Consider the following 25,270-nt stretch of genomic DNA (forward strand, 5'->3'; position numbering starts at 1 on the left):
TAGGTGAATTCATTCATTTCAGTTTAATGTGCTTATGATGGACACCACTATATCCACAAACAATCACTGTCTGATACACTCACAGGAGTGCCCAGCAACTTTGCCCTTCACCATAGCATATAAATGGATTAAAAACCTTCCCAGGGACTTCCCTGGTGGCACAGTGGTTAAGAATCCACCTGCCAATGCAGGGGACACGGGTTCGATCCCTGGTCTGGGAAGATCCCACATGCCGCTGAGCAACTAAGCCCGCGAGCCACAACTACTGAGCCCACGTGCCACAACTACTGAAGCCCACACGGCTGGAGCCCATGCTCCGCAACAAGAGAAGCCACTGCAGTGAGAAGCCCGCACACCACAACAAAGAGTAGCCCCCGCTCTCCACAACTAGAGAAAGCCCCTGTGCAGCAAGAAAGACCCAGCACAGCCAAAAGAAAGAAAGAAAGAAAGGAAAAAAAAAAAAAAAACCTTCCTGGATGTGAGGTGAAGACTATATATGAAGATATATTCATCTATTGACCTTGCATAGATTCCAGAAGAGGAATATGCGAGTTTGTAGAGAAATGGATGTTCACACTGGGAATAGCTGGAATGAGCTGGAGGGGTGGAGGTGGAAAGGAACCATCAAAACCTGAAATAGAGCTCTAGGAGTCATCAACAAACAGATGGTACTTGAAAGCAAGAAAGTCAAGTACATCACTCAGCAAGAGTCTTGGAGTAAGAAGACACTGAGGCTAGAATTCTGGGCAATATCTACAGAGATGGAGAAGCCAGAGGAGGACAATGCAGAGTAAAATCATGAGCATGATATTATGGAAGTCAAAGGAAGAGTAGTTTTCTAGAAACGAGATTTGTTCTTAGTATCAAATACTACTGAGAAGTTCCCTCTGAAGTATGTCTGTGGCTTTTCCAATATGGAAGCCACTTATGAGCATAATGAAAGCTGGTGGTTGGGGCAGAGACCAGAATGCAGGGATTGAATTATGGGGGGAAGTAAGGAAGTGAAGATAGTGAGTGTGAACTACTTTTTCTGAAAACCGGAATCTGGGCATTTCTTTTCGCAGTAGCAATACCAGTTACCATATGTTAAATAACAAATATACAGTAGGTGAGTATTACAATTTCTTTCAACTCCAGCAAACATTTATTGGGTGCCTTGGTCGTTGGGGATATGAAGAAGATCAAGGTGAGGTCACTGTCCCCAAGGTGCTCATAGTGTAGTAGAAGACAGACATAGAGGTCTGGGAGCACAGAGGAGGGAACATAATTTCTGTTGGAAGAAGGGGTTGGGAATCTGAGAAGTCTTGACGGAGGAAATGACATTAGAGCTGGGATTTGAAAGATGAGTGGAAGTTCTCCTGGTGACTGGTAGGGAGGGCATTCTAGGTAGAGGGACACATAGGCAAAGGCTTATAGACAGCAATGTCTCTGCCATGTTTGGGGATGACTAGCGGCTCAGTACAGATGAAGGGCATGTTAGTGAGTTTGGACTTTAATGGAGGTAATGAGAAGCTTCCAGAGTTTTTTGAAGCTAGATTAGTCACATGTCCAGAATTGGAAGGGTCAAACTGCAAGTGGACTTGAGAGACTTTCATAACTGTCTGATCACGAGGGGCTGAGAACCTGTTCTAAGAGAGTGGCAAGATGTTGAAGGAGAATGAAACAAATAGCAAAGTAACACAGTTGAGCTGATTTAGAAAATAAAGATGATGACGTGGTGATTGATCATAGTGAATTATTAAGCTCTCGAGCTCTGGAATCAGGAAGAATCCTGGTTCTGCAACATTCCATTTGTGTGATCTTAGACACGTTATTTAACATCTCTGGGTTTGTTTCCTCATTGCATAGTGGGGATAATAAAATGCCTACCATATAGGACAAAATAGAGTAAATACTCAATAAATGTTAGTTATTATGTTTAATATTATTATTTTTACTGCCAGCTAAATTTCAGTGACTGATGGAAATGCCCAATAGGCAGTTAGAAATGTGAATTGAAGTGCAAAAGGAAGGTATGGACCAGAGATTTTTTTTAAAATAAATTTATTTATTTATTTATTTTTGGCTGTGTTGGGTCTTTGTTGCAGCACGCAGGCTTTCTCTAGTTGTGGAGAGTGGGGGGCTGCTCTTCATTGCTGTGCACGGGCTTCTCATGGCAGTGACTTCTCTTGTTGCGGAGCACAGGCTCTAGGCACGCAGGCTTCAGTAGTTGTGGCATGTGGGCTCAGTAGTTGTGGCTTGCAGGCTCTAGAGCACAGGCTCAGTAGTTGTGGCACACGGGTTTAGTTGCTCCGTGGCATGTGGGATCTTCCCAGACCAGGGCTCGAACCGTGTCCCCTGCACTGGCAGGCGGATTCTTAACCACTGCGCCACCAGGGAAGTCCCTGGACCAAAGATTTTTCATTCACACCAGAGATTTTTTTAAAATTTATGTATTTATTTTTGGCCACATCGGGTCTTAGTTGCGGCACGTGGGATCTTTCTTTGTGGTGCATGGGCTGTTCGTTGTGTCGTGCGGGGGCTCCTCTCTAGTTGTGGCGCATGGACTCCAGAGAGCGTGGGTTCTGTAGTTGCGGCATGTGGGATCTTAGTTCCCCGATCAGCAATCGAACCAGCATCTCCTGCATTGGAAGGCGGACTCTTAACCACTGGACCACCAGGGAAGTCCCACACACCAGAGATTTTTGAGTCACCTTATAATCTCGGAGACTGGCTGAGCCACTGTGAAGAGCAGAGAACGGAATTTTGTGGAATATTGTACAGGAAATTAGTGGTGTGAGAGAGAGGGAGAAGTCCTTACCTTGGCGAGGATCTTTTTATTTATTTATTCATTTTTAAACCTATTGGCCACACCACGTGGCATGTGGGATCTTAGTTCCCCAACCAGGGATCGAAACTGCGCCCCCTGTGTTAGGAACGTGGAGTCTTAACCCCTGGACCGCTAGGGAAGTCCATGGAGAGGATCTTCTTAAACTGCTAAATGCAGTGGCTTCATCTAAGTCCTCAATTCCTGACACCTCTGCACCACTGGATGCAAGTGACCTCTTCAAACCTTCTTTTAGAAACTCTCTTCTTCAGTTTCCATGACATTCTCTTCTCGTCTATCTTCTCTGATTAAGCATAGGATGTCTCAGCCTTATCACTTAATTGCGCCAACCCCCTCATTTTACAAATGAGGAGACAGAAGAGCCAGAAAATGGAAGTAGCTGGTTCAAGGTTCACAGCCAGTTGTTCCTTCCTTGTCTTTTTTTTTCCCTTTTCTCACTTCCCATAGTTCTTTGCTCTTTGCTCTCCTATGCTCACTTCCTCTTTCTATAAACTCATTGGTTTGCACAGCTTCTAGGATTGCCTTTAGGTTTTTTGATCACCAGCTTGAAATCTCCCACCCTTGCCTCTCTCCAGAGCTGCTCTCCCACCCTTTCAACAGTTAGTCAGATGTTCCACCAACACCTCATACTCAGCATGCCTGAAACATCATCTTTCCCCACAAGGCTAGCTTCCTTCTTTGACTCCATCGTCATATCAATGGCACCTTCATTCTCCGAGACAGCTAATCCCTTACCAAATCTGGTCGATTAGTCGTATAGGAGTTAAGCACGCTGCCCCTAGAGACAAGACTTCCTGGGAGCAAATCCTGGCTCTGTGATATTGGACAAGTGACTTAGTCTGAACCAGAGGCCATTAGAGCTGGAAGAGAACTTGAAGATAATTATTTCTCTAAGCGTCACCTTTTCCAGAAAAGAAACCTGAATCCGTGAAAGGTAAATCCCCATGGCCTGTAAATAGGAGTCAGGACTGGAACCCAGGGCTATTGGAGCCCCCAATCCATGGGCTTTGTCCTGAGCCATATTGCCTCTTGCAATCTTATTGGATCTGTCACCACTGCCACCTCCCAAGACTGAATATTTGTAACTTTGTGCCTGGATTATTGACACAGCCTTCTACCTACTCTTGTAACCTCTCTTTTACCCATCCCCAGTTCATTCTGCCACATTAATCTCCCTAAAGCTTCATTTCCATCTTGTCATTCCCCTCATCGAAAAGCTTTTAGTGGTTCCTCATTGCCTCCTAAATAAAATTCAAATGGCCAAGCTAGGCATCAAAACTCCTCCAAAGTCTGCTGCCAGCCCACCTTTCCATGCTTCATTACCCACACTACCCTTTTATACTTCATGACCCAGCCATGCCCAAAACTCTGTGTTCTTTGAATAGCTCATGCACTTTCATGCCCAGTTGCCTTTTTACATAATGTTCTTTCAACTTTGAGTGTCTTACTTTGATTTCCTCTTGACAAATTCTTATTCATTTTTCAAGGCCCAACTAAATGTCCTAGTGCATGAATACTTTTCAGATTTCCCCAGTCAGAATTAATCTCTATGATAACATATGTGATAGTAGTTGACAACATAGATAAGTGTTTAGAGAGTTCCTGTCCCCCTTTTTTTCACCTGTGTTCCCAAAGCATATTGCTTATACTTCTGTTTAACACATTTCACTTATTCAAACTGGTTATTTAAACAACTAATGAGACTTGTCTCATTTCATCTTTGCATCCTCCACGGCCCCTAACAGAGTTCCTGGCACACAATAGGTACTTAACGAATATTTATTGAAAGGAATGAAAAGGAGAGGAAAACTGTGGAGCCAAGTCTTGAGACATCACCTCATTAGTAATTCAGCAAGACCAACTCCTGTTGCCGAACATGGAGTGACATGTTGAGAGAAGAAAAATCTGGGAAACCTCGTTGGAAAATCTTCAACAGTGTGCTTCAGAGAAGCCTTGGTTCAACCTGACAGTTTGCTTGAGGGTGATAAGGTAGGAGACGTGACACAACTCAGATAAAGTTCTTACCCACACATTCTTTAAAATAAGCTGAGGTCAATGCAGGTCCATTGTCCCCTGCCAGCGGGTTTACAAATAGCTGGAGAGAGCAGTGACTGGTGCTGAATAGGGGAGGAGGTGGAAGCAGAACCTCTTTGGAGCCTTTTAGCAAAGGGAGGCTTTCATGATCCAGAAATTAATCTTTCCCTGAAAAAGGATTCTTTTTTTAAAAATTGAAGTGTAGTTGATTTACAGTGTTGTGTTAATTACTGCTATACAGCAAAGTGATTCAGTTATACATACATACATATATATACATTATATATATATACATTTTCTTTTTTTATATTCTTTTCCATTATGGTTTATCATAGGATATTGAATATAGTTCCCTGTGCCATAGAGTAGGACCTTGTTGTGTATCCATTCTAAATATAAAAGCTCACATCTGCTAACCCCAGCCTCCCACTCCATGCCTCCCCTAACCTCCAGCCCCTTGGCAACTATCAGTCTGTTCTCTACGTCCATGATTCTGTTTCTGTTTCATAGATAGGTTCATTTGTGTCATATTTTAGATTCCACATATAAGTAATATCATATGGTATTTATCTTTCTGTTTCTGACTAACTTCACTTAGTATGATAATCTCTACTTGCAGCCTTGTTGCTGCAAATGGCATTATTTCGTACTTTTTTATGGCTGAGTAGTATGGAAAAGGATTCTTGACCGAGCTCCCTGGATCACTTCCCTCGGAAGAGTGGGTAACTGTGATGGGTGATGCAGGCCGAGTAGGTTGGCATGTGTGACACTCCTTTATGGTCTCTCAGTAGCAGGATCTGTTCCAGGACATGCTGGACACAGCTTTTAGCTAAGGCCACTCTGCAGATCATCCCAATTCTGGAAGTGATGCCTGGAGTAATGCCAAGATAAAAGACGATTTGCATTCTCATGTTTTTGGCCGCACCACGCGGCTTGTGGGATCTTAGTTCCCAGACCAGGGACTGAACCCGGGCCCTAGGCAGTGAGAGCGCAGAGTCCTAACCACTGGGCCAGGGAATTCCCTGCATTCTCATGTTGACAGTTTAAGGACAGGTTGAAAACCTCAAGTTCATTTCTTTGTTGGCCACCTCCATCATTAATTCAATTGTCATTCATTAAAATTTTTCTAAACACCTACTACGTGCCAGGTACCTAGTACTGATACAGAGATGAATGGTCTCTGCCCTTAAAAAGTATTATTCTAGGGGCTTCCCTGGTGGCACAGTGGTTAAGAATCCACCTGCCAATGCAGGGGACACGGGTTCGAGCCCTGGTCTGGGAAGATCCCACATGCCACGGAGCAGCTAAACCAGTGTGACACAACTACTGAGCCCACGTGCTGCAACTACTGAAGCCCACGCGCCTAGAGCCCGTACTCTGCAACAAGAGAAGCCACTGCAATGAGAAGTCTGTGCACCACAACGAAGAGTAGCCCCCACTAACCGCAGCTAGGGAGAAGCCCATGCGCAGCAACGAAGACCCAACGCATCCAAAAATAAATAAATAAAATAAATAAATTTATATTTTCAAAAAAAGTGTTATTCTAGGGACTTCCCTGGTGGAGCAGTGGTTGAGAATCTGCCTGCCAATGCAGGGGACACGGGTTCGAGCCCTGGTCTGGGAAGATCCCACATGCCACAGAGCAACTAAGCCCGTGCGCCACAGCTACTGAACCCGCGTCCCTAGAGCCCGTGCTCTGCAACAAGAGAAGCCACTGCAATGAGAAGCCCACGCACCGCAATGAAGAGTAGCCCCTGCTCGCCACAACTGGAGAAAGCCCACGTGCAGCATCGAAGACCCAATGCAGCCAAAAATAAATAATAAAATTAATTAATTAATTAAAAGAAAAGTATTATTCTAATAGAGGAGACACACAAGTAAACAGACAATATGGTGGGCTATGATAAGTGCTATCACAGAGATATACAGCACAGAGGAGAAACTGAGGGATAGAGAAAGTGGACGGAACCAAACCTAAACCCCTGAATTTAGCATAAAAGGCCACTGGCTACCTCTCACCTCTCCTCAGCCTTTGTACGTGAAGGGCAGACTATCTGAGCTGAGTTTCAAAGAATGAAGAGTTGGCAAAGAAGTGGGGAAGAGGTGTTATAGGCAGATTTTATCCTAAAGGCAGTGAGGAGCCAATGGGGCATTTGAAGCAGGGGAAGGATATGATCAGATATATATTTTAGAAAGACCACTCTGAATAAAGTTTGGAGAATGGATTGGAAGAGGCTATGAATGGAGGTAGGGAGACAGTAAGGAAACTGGTTTACTAATCCAATCGTAAAATTATCAGAGTCTATACTAGGGCAGTGGAAGTGGAACAGAAAGAAAGAGAAAGAGCTGAAAGATACAAGGAAGCAAAACCTACAGGGTTTAGTTATGTAGCGAATATGGAGTGATAGGCGGGTGAACAAGGGGAGGAAGCTAGTGCTGACTCCCCAGATTCCTGGCTTGGGCAGTTGGGTGGATATGAGACCATTCAATGGGATAAGGGAACACTAGAGGTGCAGCAGGTTTGGGAGAAGAAGAGGTGAGATGCGCATGATATATATATTTGGAGACCAGGAGTGAGGTCTGGCCTGAAGATACAGATTTGGATCTATCTGTGTTTGAAGCTATGGGTTAGATGAGCTTACTCAGGGAGAGTCTGAAAAGTGACAGGAACAGAGAGAGTGGAACTCTGAGGAACATCAACATTTTAAGTGGCAGAGTAAAAGGAAAGCATGGAGCAATCAGAGAGACAAGAGAGAGACCAGTAGAGAAAAGTGTAACAAAATTCAAGAGAGGGGCTTCCCTCGTGGCGCAGTGGTTAAGAATCCACCTGACAATGCAGGGGACACAGGTTCAAGCCCTGGTCCAGGAAGATCCCACATGCTGCGGAGCAGCTAAGCCCGTGCACCACAACTACTGAGCCCTCGTGCCACAACTACTGAAGCCCGCACACCTAGAGTCCATGCTCCGCAACAAGAGAAGCCACCACAATGAGAAGCCGGTGCACCACAACAGAGTAGCCCCCGCTCACCTTGACTAGAGAAAGCCTGCGCGCAGCAACAAAGACCCAACGCTGCCGTTAAAAAAAAAAAAAAAAAATCAAGGGAGACTTTGTAGCCGTTAAAAAATATGTTTTAGAAAAATATTTAATGACATTTTTTAAATGGTCATGATATAATGGCAAGTGAAAGAGGATATAAAATAATACATATTGCAGAGAACAGACTGGTGATTGCCAGAGGTGGGGGGTGGAAAGTGGGCAAAAGCATGAAGGGAGTCAAAAGGTACAAACTTGCACTTACAAAATAAGTCATGGGGATGTAACGAACAGCATGGTGACTGTAGTAAATAATACTGTATTGCATATTTGAAAGTTGTTAAGAGAGTAGATGTTAAAAGTTCTCATCACACAAAAAATTCTGTACCTATGTGTGGTAACTAGAGTTACTGTGGTGATCATTTCACAGTGCGTACAAATATTGAATCATTATGTTGTACACCTAAAATCAATATAATGTTACATGTCAATTATACCTCAATAAAAATAATATGCATTGTATAATGACAATTTTATTATAAAAGTATATGTATATATTTTCATTGAAAAATGACTAAGGTTTCACACTTTGCAGTAATGGTTATCTCTGGGTGGTGATGTTACAGACTATTTTTTTTTCTTTTTTATTTATTTATTGGTTGCGTTGGGTCTTCGTTGCTGCGTGTGGGCTTTCTCTAGTTGTGGCGAGCAGGGGCTACTCTTCGTTGCGGTGCGCGGGCTTCTCATTGCAGTGGCTTCTCTTGTTGCAGAGCACGGGCTCTAGGGACGCGGGTTCAGTAGCTGTGGCGCACGGGCTTAGTTGCTCCGTGGCATGTGGGATCTTCCCAGACCAGGGCTCGAACCCGTGTCCCCTGCATTGGCAGGCAGATTCTTAACCACTGCACCACCAGGGAAGTCCCTATAACAACACTTCTTAAAAATATATAAATTTATTTATTTTATTTATTTATTTTTGGATGCATTGGGTCTTCGTTGCTGCACGCGGGCTTCTCCCTAGTTGCGGTGAGTGGGGGCTACTCTTCATTGTGGTGCACGGGCTTCTCATTGCAGTGGCTTCTCTTGTTGCGGAGTACGGGCTCTAGGCGCGTGGGCTTCAGTAGTTGCAGCACGTGGGCTCAGTAGTTGTGGCTCGCAGGCTCCTGTTACAGACTATTTTTATTTTTATCCTTATGATTTGTTTTGGTATTTTCCAGTTTTCCATAAGGAACGTGCATTACTTGTGTAACAGCAAACATAAAAAAATTAATATAAAAGGGAAAAAATTCAAAGAAGAAACTTTAGAGAAGGTGGGAGTGGTCAGCTGGATCCAACACCTCAGAGTCAGTAAGACTAGTTCTGAGGGATGTCATTCGATTTAGCAACAAAGTGACCCTGGTGAAAACTATTTCAATGGAGTAGGGAGCAGGGGCAGAAGCCGGACTGGAGAGGAATGGAAAAGTGAATGGGAGATGAAGAAGTGTAGACGGCAAGTATAGACATGTCATTCAAAAAATGTGTTTAAGAAGGAAAAGACATAGGGCAGAAGCCCACTTTCAGATATCATCCAGTTTAAGACTCCCACACTATGTGTGGTGGCTTTAAGCACCCTGAAGAGGGGTAAGTTATGAAGGTCTTCTGACACTCAGATTTTCAGTGTAAGGGGTACAGCATAGTGTGGAATTGGAAGCAACAGCCAGCTCAAGGAATCAACATCAGAAATTGCTCTTCTGGGCTCAGAGACAAACTTACCATCATTGGAACTGAGTGAAACACTCCAATGCTACGTATGTGGCTACCTAATTTAAAGTGTGGGTTAATACTTGGAAAAGAGCCCTCCCCAAAAGCTTGTGATAAGTATGAAATCATTGTGGAAGTTCTTGTGACTCATGTGATAACAGTCAGGGCTTCTTTATCAAGGTGTGTAACTCAGTTTTGTAGACAATGTTGTTCTCTAGGAATAATGCCAAACCTCAGTGCATGCTACAGCTCAACCCATCCCCAACACTGTGAGGTGAAATGTCAACAGTGAGAAAGAGCAGTTTATGTTTATTAAAGCACCAACACAGATTCAGCAATCAATAACCGCTTGACATTCTGAAAAGCGCCCTCATGCTGGCAAATCCAATGCCACTGAACACCCATTGCCTAGGAGACAATGAAGTAGCTCAATCACCCTTGTCTTTTGTAGGAGGAAAAAACAACCAAAATGGAGGCCTCTTCAGAGAATCTGAAGCTCTTACTTTTTTATCTGAAGCAGAGGCCCCATAGATTATGGAATCCTGATTCAGGATGTGTCTGCTTCTGGGGCGAGCAGAGGGAAAAGGATCCTAGGGGCATCCAAATAGAGAGGTTTTCACATGAGGAGGCCCAGAGCAGCAAAGCCATAGAGGAGAACCGTAATCTTTAAACAAAAGGCAAGATGAGGGTGGAAATAGAAGGGAGACAAAATCTTTGTCTGAGAGGCTTGGGAGCAGGATTGTCCTATTCAGGTGCAAGGAACAAATTAAGGAAAGTAGGCAAGTTAGAATGAAGGCTGTAAAGGATGAAGAGGTATGAGAGCTCCCTCTTTTATACAGTGCTCAGAGCCTGTTGCAGAGACTGATTTGGCAGTTTAAAGAAGGTATATAGGAGTAGATCCTATTTTCTCCTTGTGACGCGTGTGCACACACACGCACACAAACGCGCACACACACACACACCACTGTATTGGCTGGGGTTGGAGGTGAGTTGGCTCAAAGCATTATGGATGAGAGTTAAGGTTGGACTCAAGCTCTTAGGGGTACCCCTCTGACCCACAGTTCTCTCCCTGGAATCCAAGTTGGTGGGGCTATCCAGGAATCCCTGTAACACACATGCTGGCTCCCTATCCCTGGTAGGGTAGACGGATATACGTGAACAGGAACGGGGGCAGATTTAGGCAGAAGGCAATGGGGTTCATGATTTCAGGGATCTGAATGGGCCTAGGAATCAGTCTTTTAATTGGCAGCAGAGTTGACTGGGGCAGGTGGAGTTGGGGAAAAAGTGCCTGGGTTTCCTACCTAGACAGCCTACCATCCCTCCTATGAGCAATGCTTGTCAACAGAAGCCTTGGCCTTCAGGGTGTCATTAGCAGCCTGGCACTCCCCTAGGTATTGACCTAGGAGCACTGGGTAGTTCAGAGAAATAAGAGGGGCAGTGGCTCTGATTGCTGAGGCAGAGGGATTCTGGATGAGGCATTCATGGTGTTATTGTTGACAAACTTGGGTGACAGAGGGAAGAGCAGAGAAGTCCAAAGATTAGACAGAAGTGATGAGCCTCGGGGCTTCTATTTAGGGCCTGATTTACATGTTTTATTGGATTATCAGTTTGAGGGGGTGGGTGATGGACCAATACATTTCTACTTGGAAGTCCTGGAAAAGGATCCTATGAAAAAGAAATCCCCTTTATATACAGTATGATTTCAGTGATCATTGTATATGTAAAGAAAGGAAACTGGTGGGAATTCCCTGGTGGTCCAGTGCTTAGGACTCCGCAGTTTTCACTGCTGAGGGCCTGAGTTCGATCCCTGGTTGGGGAACTAGGATCCCACAAGCTGTGGGGCGTGGCCAAAAACAAAAAAAAAAGAAAGAAAAAGAAAGGAAACTGGAAAGAAAGTACTAAACTATTAACAGCTTAATGGGCAGGGCGTCAGCTCATCAGGTTGGACAATTAGCAAACTTGGACAATTAGCAGAACAAGCTAAATTCTTCTGTGTCCTTTTTGCTTCACCCTTCAGCCTTGGCTCTTGGCCCCATTTTTCTGGCTATAAGCTGGACTCCTCTCTGATTCCTCACTGCTATCATGCTACGTCTAGACCCCTTGGGATTGGATGCAACCTAGGAATTTTCTTCCCCTGCACCGCTCCCTGGGTCCTACAGTGCACTGTACCCCGAAGCAGAAAGATCAGGAAATGGACATCAAGCTGTAGCATTAAGATGGAAGCCCAAAAGTTCCAATTTCCCATTACCCTTGTTTCACTTGGCTACCTGAAATGATGTGGAATTTTCTGGAGTCTTTTGCAAGCATACCCTCTGTTGGTGCAGTGATCAGACGCCAGTGAAATACAGTACCATTCCTCAAACCCCAGGAATTCGGGTCTTGATAAAATACAAAAATGGAGGCAAAGTGAATTTCAAACTGCAGGGAGCGGATATGGTGCTGCTTAATGCTCTTACTCCCAAGAAATCAATAAGCTTTACTGTTGGTAGAATGAGTGCACTATCCTGACCATGTGGGGCTGGTTTCAGGATATTTTACACTCTTAGTTTTTTTGAGGGGGAGGGCTGAAGCACCTTTGCTTTGTTCCCTGCTCCAAACTGTCCTGAGAGCAAAAGGTATATGCTTAATGTCAAGTGAATTGGTGCACTATCTGTGTCCAGTTCTTCAGAAACTCTCTTGAAAAAATATTGATAACTCCCCCTTCTTGACCTCTTCTAAGAATATGAATTCCTGAGGCACAAACTCATTCCTATAATTATGTGTCCTTTAAAAAGGATTTGTGACAGCCAAAACCAATTATGAATACAGGACAACTTCCATTTTTCCCTAGCAGCCCTTATGGAAACAGTTTGCATAACCTTCCACAGCCTGAGCTGGGGTGGGGACTTTTGAAATGTTCTGCAGATTTTCAGGGTTAGCCATTTCCTTAACCTTATGGACCCATTTGGGAAGATCTTTTTGGCCTGTGTGTCTTAAGCAACATTTATATGGGAAGCTGTCCCCTTTGATTGCTGAGCCATACAGCAATGCTGTCTCATTGATCAAAGCCATACAAAATGCCACATTTTGTTCGGTAATGAGGCCCAGGGACGGGCTGGATGATGGACTCCACATGCAAGGCAGTACTGCTGCAGGCCATCCCGGGAAGCCTCAAGATCGCTGTGCTGAGGCAGCCGGCACTGCTCCGGGGTGTAATGAGCAGAGCTTCCACTGGCCTGCTGATTCTGTTGATGAGTTCAGAACCTCTGAACTATGACCATGTTGCTGGTGAAATGTGCTCTGAAATAAAGTGATCAGTTTTTTCCAGCAACTGTCCTGGTCCTGGGTGGAACAGAACGGGGAAAGCCCTTGTTTGGGCTAATGTCTGAGCTGCGCCGGAGACAGCAGGCTTATGTTTAGGGTCTCTTATCTTGTATGTTTCCAGATCTAATGAAGATCTCCCTGAGTGAATCTGAGGAAATAAATAGTCTGATGTAAAAAAATTTTAATATTCCCCCAAAACGTCCACTGTAAGAAGAAAGTCTGCTTAGGATTCAAGGCAGACGCTGATTTTAGCTGCTTACCAGAAGCAAATGGATTTCCACTGCTCCCTGCAGTACAGTTTTCCTCCTCTCCTCTCCGTTTTCCTCCCCTCTTTCCCTCTCCCTTGCTCTCCCTTCTCTCCCCTCGCCTTTCCTCTCTCTTGCAGCAGCACCCCATCCAGAAGATGTGTTCAAGCAGCAATTAGCAGGCAGAGGACAAGTGGCTTCTAACAACAGTATTTTTTATACAGCTACAAACTAAAAGACTTCCTGTAGCTTAGAACTGCAAGCACCCTAGAGAAACCATGCCAGAACTCTAAGAAACAATGAGTACACACTGATATTGACCTGTATTTTCCCTTCCTGGGAGCTCTGTTATAGGAGCTTTCTCTTCTGGTCAAACAGGTCTGCCCACCATTCCCTAAACATCTCACAGCTTCCTGTCACCTGGAATGCCTGGCCTCTCTATCTTTTTTATGACCCATGTCCCACTCTGCCTCTTCCAATAAAACCTACCTTAATACTCCTACATCTGAATGCCTTCTGGCCCCTCATATCTACGTATGTCATTTAGGACATACTCCCTTGTTGTAGATACTCGGGTATACCTCTCATCTCTCCTGCTAGCTTAGACCCTTCTAGAGTCAAAGACCAGTTCTCACTCAGATACTCCATGGGACCTATAGAGCTTATCAGCTGTGATGTCGTGGTTAAACTAACAAGCTCTGGTGCCAGACTCCCTGGGTTCAAATCTTGCTTTGTCACTTGCTAGCTGGGTGACCTCATTTATGTCACTTAACCTCTGTGTGCCTTAATTCCCCTGTAACATGGGAATATTAATAACATATACCGCAGAGGGCTATATTTTTTTAATAAATTTATTTATTTTTTATTTTATTTATTTTTAGCTGGGTTAGGTCTTTGCTACTGTGTGCGGGCTTTCTCTAGTTGCAGCAAGGGGGGGGGCTCTTTGTTGCGGTGCGCGGGCTTCTCATAGTGGTGGCTTCTCTTGTTGCAGAGCACGGGCTCTAGGCGCGCGTGCTTCAGTAGTTGTGGCACACGGGCTTAGTTGCTCCGCGGCATGTGGGATCTTCCCAGACCAGGGCTCGGACCCGTGTCTCCGGCATTGGCAGGCAGATTCTTAACCACTGCGCCACCAGGGAAGACCACAGAGGGCTATTTTGAGGATCGAAGTGATACTTGCAAAGCACTTTGAACATTGCCTTTCACCCATTAAGTACTCAAGAAAAGCTAATCTTCTTTATCCACTCCAACCTGTACTCTCAGCAGGAACTGCCAAGCGCCAAAGAATGGCATTCAGTCTGTCCCCCATGGTGTCTAGCTCAGTTTTGCCTTATACCAAGTTTACCAGACACTCGCTGAAGGAATTCTCTACCTGACTTTAAATATCCTTCCTGCTCTGAGCCCCTTAGCTGACTGACGGTATTGTCCACAGCCACCCAACACAGTCTTGCCTCCTTTCTGTCTCCCAGACATGCCCCACTCATTCCTACCTTTGTGCCTTTACTCACAGTGTTCTTCCTCCCCGGAATGCTAGCCCTACGCTTCACCTTTCCAACTCCCACCCATACTTTACTATATATATATATATATATATATATATATATATATATACACACACACACACACACACACACACACACACATACATACACGTATTATTTATTTATTTATTTGTTTTTGGCTGCTTTGGGTCTTTGTTGCTGCCCGCGGGCTTTCTTTAGTTGCGGCGAGCGGGGGCTCCTCTTCGTTGGGGTGCGAGGGCTTCTCATTGCGGTGGCTTCTCTTGTTGCAGAGCACAGGCTCTAGGCACGTGGGCTTCAGTAGTTGTGGCACGCAGGCTCAGTAGTTGTGGTGCACGGGCTTAGTTGCTCCGCGGCATGTGGGATCTTCCTGGACCAGGGCTCGAACCCATGTCCCCTGCCTTGGCAGGCGGAGTCTTAACCACTGCACCCCCAGGGAAGCCCCCCATCCTTTACTTTTCCACTCAAGCCTCACCTCCTCTAGGAAGCCTTCCCTGATTACCTCAATTTACCCTCATCTTCCCCTTCTTCGAACTCCCTCAGCAGTCTAAGTCAGAACCACGTAACTGAACATACACTAATATTGTTCATGGCAACTTTTGAGTCTTGGTCTTGTCTCCTCCGGAAGTTGATAAATTCCTTAAGAACAGTTAGGATGTTTTCCCCTCTCCTGCCATCTGCCCCTGGCATGTAACCAGTACTGGGTACCCAACAGGTGTCCAGTAAAGACTTATCAATTGATGTACCCATACGCCCGGGTATGGCCAAGGGAAGCCGGAGCTCTGGCTCTCTTTCTGGCAGTGAGCTTGGGCTGGGGTGAAGAGAAGGCAGGGGACCAGTTTCTGCTGACTTCACTTATTTCTTCACTGTCACTCAGGTCACAGAATTAGCAGGATCTTCAGGTAAACCTTCCTTCAAACTGGACTGATCCCTCAGTTAATGGTTGACATTCTCTGTTTACCTTAATGATTGCCAAGATCTGTTGCTGCACACGATACATTTTGTGGTTCAACTGCCTTGGCCCCGAGGGTAGAAGGCAATTTTGAAGAGGTTTTGGGGTTCTGGGATGGGATTGGAAATACTTTGGTCCATCCCTAGCCACTCAGGGCATGGGCAATAAACAGACGGCCAAAGAGCACCCTGGTACTGCCATGTGGGGGGAGCACTGCTGTCTCTCACCTCAGCCTCAAGGGGCCAGTAAGCATTGCCCATGACTTTTTTTTTTTTCTCCCCATAGTCATATCATTTTAGAGACTGGGAGCTGGAAGGGATGGAAGGGATGGCACCCAGTGCAGGAGCCCTCTCTGCAGCTCACCCACACATTGGATCTACCTATGGCCAGGGGGTGGGGGAAGGCTGAGGACTGTTGATGAGCCCAGGTCCAGTTCAGTCTCCCAGACTGGGCTAAATATGCGTACATGGGTGACGATGATGCCTCTCTTCCTCTGGGACAGGGCAGTAACTTCAGGCTATGTGATTTGTCTCTCCAAAGCCACTGGGAGCTCAGGGGATCAATCTTATTTAATGATTGTGTGTGGGAGGAGGTAGGGCTGGTTAATGTTTGTCTGGTTCCTCTTGGGCTGTGGGCCATATCTGGCTCCAGCCCTGGGCTCTTTGTCCCTCCCCTGGACTGGGCTGACAGTACCTAGTGACATAGTGCAGACACGCCTGCAGACATTCCCTGGGAAAGGGCAGCAGCAGCCAGGTGAGGAAGCTGGGGGCTGAGGGAGGTGGGCCCCGTGGGCTGGTGTGGCCCAGGAGGGCAGAAGCGGGGGCTGGGGAGAGGCCGGGGTTTTGCCTTCTCTTGGGCTCAGCATTCAGCCACTAAGATCCCTTCTCTGCTTCCCTCTGAGCTGGGCTGAGGCCCCTCCCGCCAGGCTTGCTTAGTTTCTCTCTGTAACCCCCAACTCATCCTCTTTCCAGGCTCCGTGTTGCTTCTGCTCTCACTCTTTTTTTCCCAGACAAGAATCCCCCTCATCTCCACAGGGTCAAATCCCCAGAAAGACTTGAGGGGCCCCCACCAAGCTCAGGGTGGCCAAGTTTATCTCTTTAAGACATTTCCTGCCACACAGGGTTAGGGTTAGGGTTCAGTGGGGCCTCTGGGCACTGCCAGGTGCTGTTTTCCTTCCCTGATTAGAAGGTAAACCAGGCGTGCAACCAACATGGGGGCTGTCAGCGGATGAATACAGTGCACTCAGCAGGCCCAGCCAACGGGGCCAAGATTTGGGAGCATGCGTTTCCATCTTCTTGAGGGAGACAGGGAGACTCAAGCTGAGCTTGGAGTAACTGATGATTGGGAGATCTAAAAGACGGGTGGCTCCCCCCCCCACCCCCGCAGCTGTTTAAAAGTTGTTCCAGCTGTTGGGAATGGCACTGCAGAATGCATGGACTTTCAGAAAATGAGATGGGGAGAGGAGAATAGAGACAAGAGGGGTTTGAATGGAGAGAAGTATATATGAGGATGCAGCAGAGCAATGGGGAAGGGACCCAGGCTTTGGTGAGGGGCCAACATGAATCCTAATCTGAGCTCCAGCACTGGCTTACCAGCTGTGTGATAAGTTACTCAGCTTCTTTGAGCCTCCATTTCCTCCTCTGTGAATTGCAGACAATAACCCACAGCTCACAGGGTTGTAGTGAGGATAAGAGTTAAGGAACAGACCACTTCTAGCACACAGTAGGTATTTCATAAATGGTGGCTGCTATAATAAGCCCAAGTAGAGAGCAACCGGAAGTCAGAGAGCTGATGGAGGCGTAAGAGGGTATAGTTCAAACAGTGATGAAGGGAGCTGATATTAGCAGTTCTATGGAAAGACCATGGCAGAGTGAGAGAAGAAGAAAACTGGAATGAGCTAGACTGGCCCTGACCCAAGCCTGGCCACAGAATACGTATGGCAGCGTGGAGGGAACAGTGCAGCAACTGAGGTGCTGTGGAACCACAGGGGGTAGGCAGGGAAGAGAAGCAGGTGAAGAGGCAGAGGGCTGGAGGAGTTTGGTCTTAGCCACACCAAACTGATGAAGGCAGCCCAAAATTCAGAAGAAGATCTCAGAGAAAGGTCCCTGTCCTTTCCTGGCCAGAGGCTGCCTGTGAAACAGGGGAGGGAGTGTGGAGTCTGAGGCTGAGTGTAACCTCAGCCAGCCCAGCCAGGCCCCTCTTCCCCAAACCAGAAAGACACAAGGAGTTGGAAGGAGGTACAGGGAAGAGGTGGGAGCAGAAAGAGAGAGACAGACTTGATGAAAGTGTGTGTGTGTGCACGCATACCCACGCATGCTGGCACATGTGGAAAGGAGTATACGTTTTTGAGTTATGGGCCTGGTCTCAGAATGCAGTGTCCTTTAAGGAAGAGAGGTTGTCCGTGTACAAAGGCTTTGGCGTCAGAGGAAAACAAATTTGAAATTTGACTCCATTTAGCAGCAGTGCAGCTGTCACTGAGGTAAATTATTTAACCTCTCCGAGCCTCGACTGCCTTGTCTGAGAAGTGGGTATAATATTAGCTGGAGGCACTAAGGACAATCTCCTGATTTGGAACTGTGCTTGAGTGCTTGGGCAAATCTGAATATGAGGACAAGGCCAGAGCCTGACATGGTCAGAGAAGTCTTGTCCAATTAAACATGAGAGCAAAACACTCCTGGAGCAACACAGAGCATATCAATACCTGGACTTTAACCCAAAGTCACAAAAACAGTTTGGATTTCAAAATCAGGTAAGTCCCCTGGATGTTTTTGAAGTGAAACCCTTGAGGTATTGATGTTGACATAGGGATCAGCTCTCCTTCCAAAGGGAGAGCAAAAATTGAGATCCCAGTGCCTGCACAAGGGTCCTTAGGGGCCCCAAAGGGAGCTCCTGGCTATGTCCCAGAGGGCTCAAGAAGATGGGAGGCGGAGAGCTACAAGAACCTAGAAACTCAGGGGTGGCCAGGCTGTCTGTGGGGCACCGCTGAGAGACAGAGAGAAGAGAACACATGAAGTTTGCTTTGGGGTTTGAGGAAGCAGCTGGAGAAAGGTAAGGAAGGGGAAACAGAACAAATCAGGAGGCCGCCGAAAGCCCTGGGAAGGGAGGAGAGGAAAACAGCTGTGAGTTATAGGAAAGGGGAGAAGGGCTAGAGGAGAATAAAAGCCAGACCAGTCTTCGATCTCTCTGTTTCTAAAAACGCACTCATAGAAAGAAAAATGATCATCGTAGCTGAGGCAGTAAAGCCTTATGGGAAAGAGTATGGGCTCTGGAGTCAGCTTGACCTGGCTCAAATCCCAGCTCTGGCACGTACTCACTGCACGACCCTTGTGACACTGGGGTAAGTCCCTTCACCTTCCTTTGCCTCAGTTTCCTCGTCTGTGACATGAGGATTACAACTAACACCTCCATCACGGGGTTGTTCTGAGGTTCACGTGAGATCATGTGCGTGCAAGGGCCTGGCACGAAACAGGGGCTCAGGAAATGGTTATTCTTAATAATGCTCCTCGACCACCTGTTTTTGACTCTAACAAACATGTCTCACTGGATGAAGCATTTCTTCCCGGGGTACCTCCTGTAGCAGCTGTGCCTTCAGAATCCCAGGCTTGGGAGAAAGGGCACCTGCGTCCCTGCTTTTCCCACACTGGTTTAGGCCCACAGCATAAACTGGCTGAGGCTTTTTTGTTAAGCTAAATGAAGAAACCTTGTTCAGAGAAGTAATCTATCTCCCATGGACCGTCCCTTCGTCCCCTAGTTCCTGTCATTGCGTTCCGTTCCCCCCAGCTTTTCCAGCGCTAATACCCTACCCTTTCCCCTACAACAACCACTGCCCCTGCGTCCAGGCCTGTGTGCTCTCACAGCCAGTTCCCGGCTTCCAGCATGATCTCCTTGCAACTTAATGGCAGAAGTGGTGGGAGGGAGAAGGAGGCCTTCTTTGCCTGCCTAAGGGACAGAGGGGAATTTCTTCCCTAGAGCAACGGACAAGCTCAGGAAACCAGGAGTTACAATGTATGCTTGACTTGGGGGCAGGGCAGCAATGGAACAGTCTGTTCAGTCTGAGAGACACACTATAGGTCAACAACAGCATTGGGAAGGAAAAAAGAGGGATATTGGGTTTGGCAGATCACTTAGTTCCTCGGAAGCCACATTGTTTTCTCTTCCTGATAAGGTTTTTACTTCCCTTGATCACCAACTATGAAATTGCAGCTGCGCTAAGAACTTTTGCAGGTTGCTTCTTTGAACCTTACCGTAACTCTGGGTATTAACCCCGTTTATAGATGAACACGGCAGACTCAGAGGTTCGGTAACTCAGCCCAAAGTTGTAGCCAGTGAAGAACCAGGATTCAGACCCAAAGCTAGGTGACTCTTACCTATTCCATCTTCTAACTTTCTGTTTGCTTGTTTAACGTTTGCTTTCTCCTCCTGGCTTGTCCCCACCTGGCCACCCTCGATACGGGCTCAAGGAGGGATGGTCAGGGTTTGCTCCATGACACTGGAGTTGGACTGTACTCACTGGTCAGCAGCTTCCTTGTTTCTTGTGCTTTTATGGGTAGCATTAGCCTTTGCTTTTGTTGCTGCTGCTGCTGCCGTTGTTGTCATTAACTGCCAGGCTTCGCTTTTGTGGACACCATCTGCAAAAGCACAAGGATTATACCGTGGAAAGAGCCTAGACTTCTGCTGCGGATACCTTTGTGTTTCATCTTACTCAAACACTTCAGCTGTGTGATCTTGAGTGAGCTACTTAACTTATCTGAGCTTCAGCTTCCTCAGCTGGAAAGACTGGGGTAACAGTCCTTAGACGCTTGCTAAATGGGTCAAAAGAAAGAATGTATGGGAAAACGCTTAGCACAGTTCCTGGCTTGATAAATGTGAGCTCCCTTTCCTAACCTCAAGCTCACCCATTCCCTGGAGGGGATCTAAGCCTAGGAAAAATCCTGCTGAATCTAAGTTTCTAGTAGAGTCACCGGAGAGGGCCTCAGCCCAGAGCCTCCTGGTTCCCCCGGGTCCCCTCTTACATGCACCTGTCTTTGTTCCATCTTCCCCCCGCCTGCCCCGCTGTGGCCATTCTTCTGGTGGGGCTATGGGGCGGGTGCGGCGATGGACCGGGCGGGCACAGAACAGGTGGGTGCAGGCTGGGTGTCCGGCGCTGGGACACAAGTGCTCTGTGTGTAGGGTGGGCGGAAGTCAGGGCGTTTGATCTGAATTCTAAAGGGCGTTGTTCAGAGCCCCACAAAGGTCCCATTGTGCAGACACTGGGTATAAAGCAGCATATGACTCCCCAGCACCGGGCGGCGATGAATTGGGACGCAGGCGCGGACCCAGGGACCACTCCCCCTGCACAGACATGAGACCATAGGGGACCTGTCTGGGTGGCCTCAGGGATAGGCGCTCCCCAAGGTAATGAGGCTTTGTTGGGTTTGCCCCAGGTCCAGACTTAAGGAGCTGGGGGAGGGGGAGCTAAAGAGGATGGCCGATGGCAGAACAAGATGGGCCTGGCAGCAAAGGGCAGGAGAGGAAAGAATGTTGGATGAAGGCGAAGAAGGGAGATGGGGCTCAGGGAGGTCAAGTCATCAAGTGAATGAGGGAGGAGGAGAAGGAGGAGGAAGAGAAAGAGAAGGAGAGGCTAGCACGGGAGAGGGGGTGGTGAGGAAAGCTATGACTCTCCTTCTTCCTTTCTTGTCACTGGCTCTTGGAAGGGGTAAGGGGGTGTCAGGCAGTGTTACGGTGTCTGGCTTTCGGCCCCAGCTTCCTGACAGCTTGCTCTGTGGCTCATGTTTTGCAGGTGTGAATGAGGCAGGATGAATTGGACAGGTTTGTACACCTTGCTCAGTGGTGTGAACCGGCATTCTACTGCCATTGGCCGAGTGTGGCTCTCGGTCATCTTTATCTTCAGAATCATGGTGCTGGTGGTGGCTGCTGAGAGTGTGTGGGGTGACGAGAAGTCTTCCTTCATCTGCAACACCCTCCAGCCTGGCTGCAACAGCGTCTGCTACGACCACTTTTTCCCCATTTCCCATGTGCGTCTGTGGTCTCTGCAGCTCATCTTGGTTTCCACCCCAGCTCTCCTCGTGGCCATGCACGTGGCTCACCAGCAGCACATAGAAAAGAAAATGCTGCGACTTGAGGGCCACGGGGACCCCCTACACCTGGAGGAGGTGAAGAGGCACAAGGTCCACATCTCAGGGACACTGTGGTGGACCTATGTCATCAGCGTGGTCTTCCGGCTGCTGTTCGAGGCCGCCTTCATGTACGTCTTTTATCTGCTCTACCCTGGCTACGCCATGGTGCGGCTGGTCAAATGTGAGGCCTACCCCTGCCCCAACACAGTGGACTGCTTCGTGTCCCGCCCCACGGAGAAAACCGTCTTCACCGTCTTCATGCTGGCCGCCTCCGGCATCTGCATCATCCTCAACGTGGCCGAGGTGGTGTACCTCATCTTCCGGGCCTGTGCCCGCCGAGCCCAGCGCCGCTCCAATCCGCCCTCCCGCAAGGGCTCCGGGGGCTTCGGCCACCGCCTCTCACCTGAGTACAAGCAGAACGAGATCAACAAGCTGCTCAGCGAGCAGGACGGCTCCCTGAAAGACATACTGCGCCGCAGCCCCGGCACCGGGGCCGGGCTGGCCGAGAAGAGTGACCGCTGCTCGGCCTGCTGATGCCACAGACCAGGCAACCTCCCTTCCCGTCCCCGACCCTGCACGGGCCTGCCCCTCCTTCTCCCCTGCCGGTGTGCACAGGCCTCGGACTGCTAGGGATTACTCCATCAAAACCTTCCTTCCCTCCCAACTTCCCTTCCTTCCAGGGCCTTCTGCCTCAGGGGCTGAAGGGGTGGGGAGCTGGAGGCCACCCACGCCAGCACTCAAGGCTACTGGGGGTGTGGGCCGTGCTCGTTGCCTGCATCCCTTCCACTTCCCTCTTCCTCTCCCTGGGACCACTGGGGACCAGAGGTAGGATGCTCTGACAACATCTCCAATTATGAAACTAATCTTAACCCCGTGCTGTCAGATACCCTATTTCTGGAGTCACATCAGTAGGGAGGGATGTGGGCAAGTGGAGTGGAGGGAGGGTGCTGTGGACGTGTGGGTGGAGAAGGGAGGGTAGCAAACGCAAGAAAAGGAGGAACAGTGCTTGCCGGCCCAAGGAAAAGGAGGACATGTCTGGGGTGGAGGAGGTAGGGAGGGAGAAGCAGGCAGATAAGCTGGAGTGGGGGTTGGTCAGGGCTGCCTTTGCCCCTGGTCCCTAAGGCCTCTCTCTGCCTGAAATGTTACACATTAAACAGGATTTTACAGTAAACGAAGAGGTGGCTTGTGTGTTTGTGAAGTTCTTTCTCCTGCAACCTCTGACCACCCCTGGATGAGCTGGCCTTGGCTTTTTGCTGATCAAGAAAGGAATGGGCAAAAGAGATAGTGACTTGAGTAGCTGAAACTGCCAAGGAGGGATCGCCACCCCCCAGGCCGGGCAAAACCAGGCCCGGGGCCATTCTCTCCTGTTTTTTGTTGTTTTGGTTTGGGGCTCCCCCCCCCCATTTTTTAATAACAGCTTTATTGGGCTCTAATTCACTTACCCCTTCCTCTGATGTGATTTTTTCATCCATTTTAAGTATACGGTTTATTGAGTTTTGGTAATTGTGGGCAGTTTCGTAAACATGACCACGATCTGTTATAAAACATCTACATTCCCTCAAAAAGTTTCCTTGGGCCCCTTCCTCTGATTTTAAAAAGATTAAAAGGACAACTCCTCCTGGAGAGACAGGAAATGATAGAGAAAGTTCGCAAGTCGGAGAGGGTAGCCGGCATCCCCTTGGCTCCACCCACACGTCCCCTGCACTCCTGGGAGAAATATGCCCTGTTCTTCCTCGAAACTCAGCGTTCACTGCTGATTGATGCCCCCAAGCCACCCATTGGATTGCACAGTGACTTTGACCCCTTTCTTCCGACATAGCCCCAGATTCTACCCTCCTCCCCAGTTTCCTTCCCTCAGGAATCAATGCCTCCCACCCCAGAGATGCCTCTAACACAGGTCAAACATTTCACAGCAGCAGCAGCAGTTTCCTGGCCAGCATCAGTCGCCCAAGAAGCAGGTAGCCCCCTCTCCCTCGGTCAGCTGTGGTAGGAAGAGCTCCAGGCTGGCACTTGATAAAGCTGGGTTCAACTCCTGGTTCTGTCACTTAGTAGCAAGGCATTCCCTTCCCCAAGCTTCAGCTTCCTTGTGAGCAAACAAGGGCTGGCCTAGCACCTCTCTAAGCTCCCTTTAACACTCTGGGCTCCTCGGATTCCCAAAGGACTCCCCCGGTTCCATGAGGGTTCCCCATCACAGAGTCACTGCCCTCACCAATGGCCCCTCGGAGTAAGAGTTTTCCCCACAGTAAGTTTCTCCCCTCAGCTTCCCTACCTCTTAACAGAAAAAATTATTTGCCACTCCCTCTCAGAGAATGCTGACTCCCTGTGGGAAGTATATCAGAAAGGAAGAGAAAATCAGGCATAATCTTATCAGAATTGTTCTCCAGAAACAGTCTTTTCCCTTCAGACAGAAAGCCTGGAAGGGCTCCTCATTCAAGGAGGTTTCTCCTTTAGAAAAGAAAGGAGAGAGTAAGTATTCCTTTCCCACACACTCAGCAATCCTGAGAGAGAGCTTCCCCCTCTCTTAAAAGAGAGACATTCCTTTCCTGCAAGAAATTTCCTTCCTCCTTAGAAACAGACAGCATACTCTGTCAGAGGAGAGGTCCCCACCCCCTCATGGTAGGGAGATTTCTTTTCTTATTGAAATCCACCCACACACAACACAACACAACACAACACAACACAACACAACACAAACAACAGCATCTCCTCTCTGTCCAAGAGGCCATCGAGAGAAAGCTTTTCTTTTTAAAAATCCATCCTGGTTCAACAAAGGAACTTCATGCCCTTCTCACATTGAGAAATGTTAAATCCCTCACCTCAGACATCTAGTTTCTCTTCAGAAGATTCTACGAATCCCCCTTGGAAAGAGGTTCCATCTCCAGATCCAGACTTTCCTCTCCAGGGGGCAGTGGTGGGACAATAAAGCTACCGGACTGGGTGTTCCAGCCAAAAGGAGGACTCTCACTCTTGTTTGCTGTGAAGCAGGTGGGAGCAGGCCAAAGGAAGCTTGAGGGGAGCTGGTGTACACAAGATAGCAAGGAGGGTGTGGCAGGCTAACCCCAGGACTGACTTTTGTATTTGAGGCTCTGTCACAATCGTGTAAGGGAGAAACAGGAGGCAAGCGGGGCTTAGTACTTGCCACACAGTAGACACTTGGAAGAGTGACCGGGGTAGTGAAGACGGTGATGGAATTCGGAAACCTGGTTCTCCATTTATTAGCTCTAGCCCCTTGGACACATCATACTTACCCTTTCCGAGTCTCAGCTTCCTCATCTGCGATATAGGATTGATGATAACCTCTCTACCTCTTTCACAGAGCTTTTGTGAGAATCAAACAAGATGTGTTCAAAAGCTGGTTACATACACACTGTAAAGTAAGGAATGATAGTATCACGAGCACTGAGGCCACAGCCTTAGGGCATGCTAGAACTCACAACGAGCCAGAAAGGAGTGAGGCCGGTTCAGCTAGGCTGGAGATAGTGGAAGGAACTAGGCAACAGTAGGG

General features: G+C 47.7%; 1 protein-coding gene across 5 annotated transcripts in view; it reads left to right on the top strand.

Annotated features, from left to right (window-relative positions):
* GJB1 (gap junction protein beta 1) overlaps positions 1 to 22,940 on the top strand; it is a 43,913-nt gene extending 20,973 nt beyond the window's left edge. Inside the window, exons 1-2 of one of the 5 annotated variants that reach the window (XM_082446056.1) lie at positions 16,264 to 16,402; positions 21,429 to 22,940. In XM_082446056.1, the coding sequence (XP_082302182.1) occupies positions 21,445 to 22,299 (855 nt within the window). In that variant the 5' untranslated portion in view covers positions 16,264 to 16,402; positions 21,429 to 21,444 and the 3' untranslated portion in view covers positions 22,300 to 22,940. Of the gene's footprint in view, positions 1 to 16,263; positions 16,403 to 16,499; positions 18,399 to 18,445; positions 18,698 to 20,943; positions 21,044 to 21,428 lie in introns of those variants that run through there. The other 4 variants (XM_082446060.1, XM_082446057.1, XM_082446058.1 and 1 more) reach the window with 4 other exon arrangements.
* Positions 22,941 to 25,270: the final 2,330 nt, after the last annotated feature.

This window comes from Balaenoptera physalus (assembly GCF_965194825.1).
Source record: "Balaenoptera physalus genome assembly, chromosome: X".
Classification (NCBI taxonomy): Eukaryota; Metazoa; Chordata; class Mammalia; order Artiodactyla; family Balaenopteridae; genus Balaenoptera; species Balaenoptera physalus.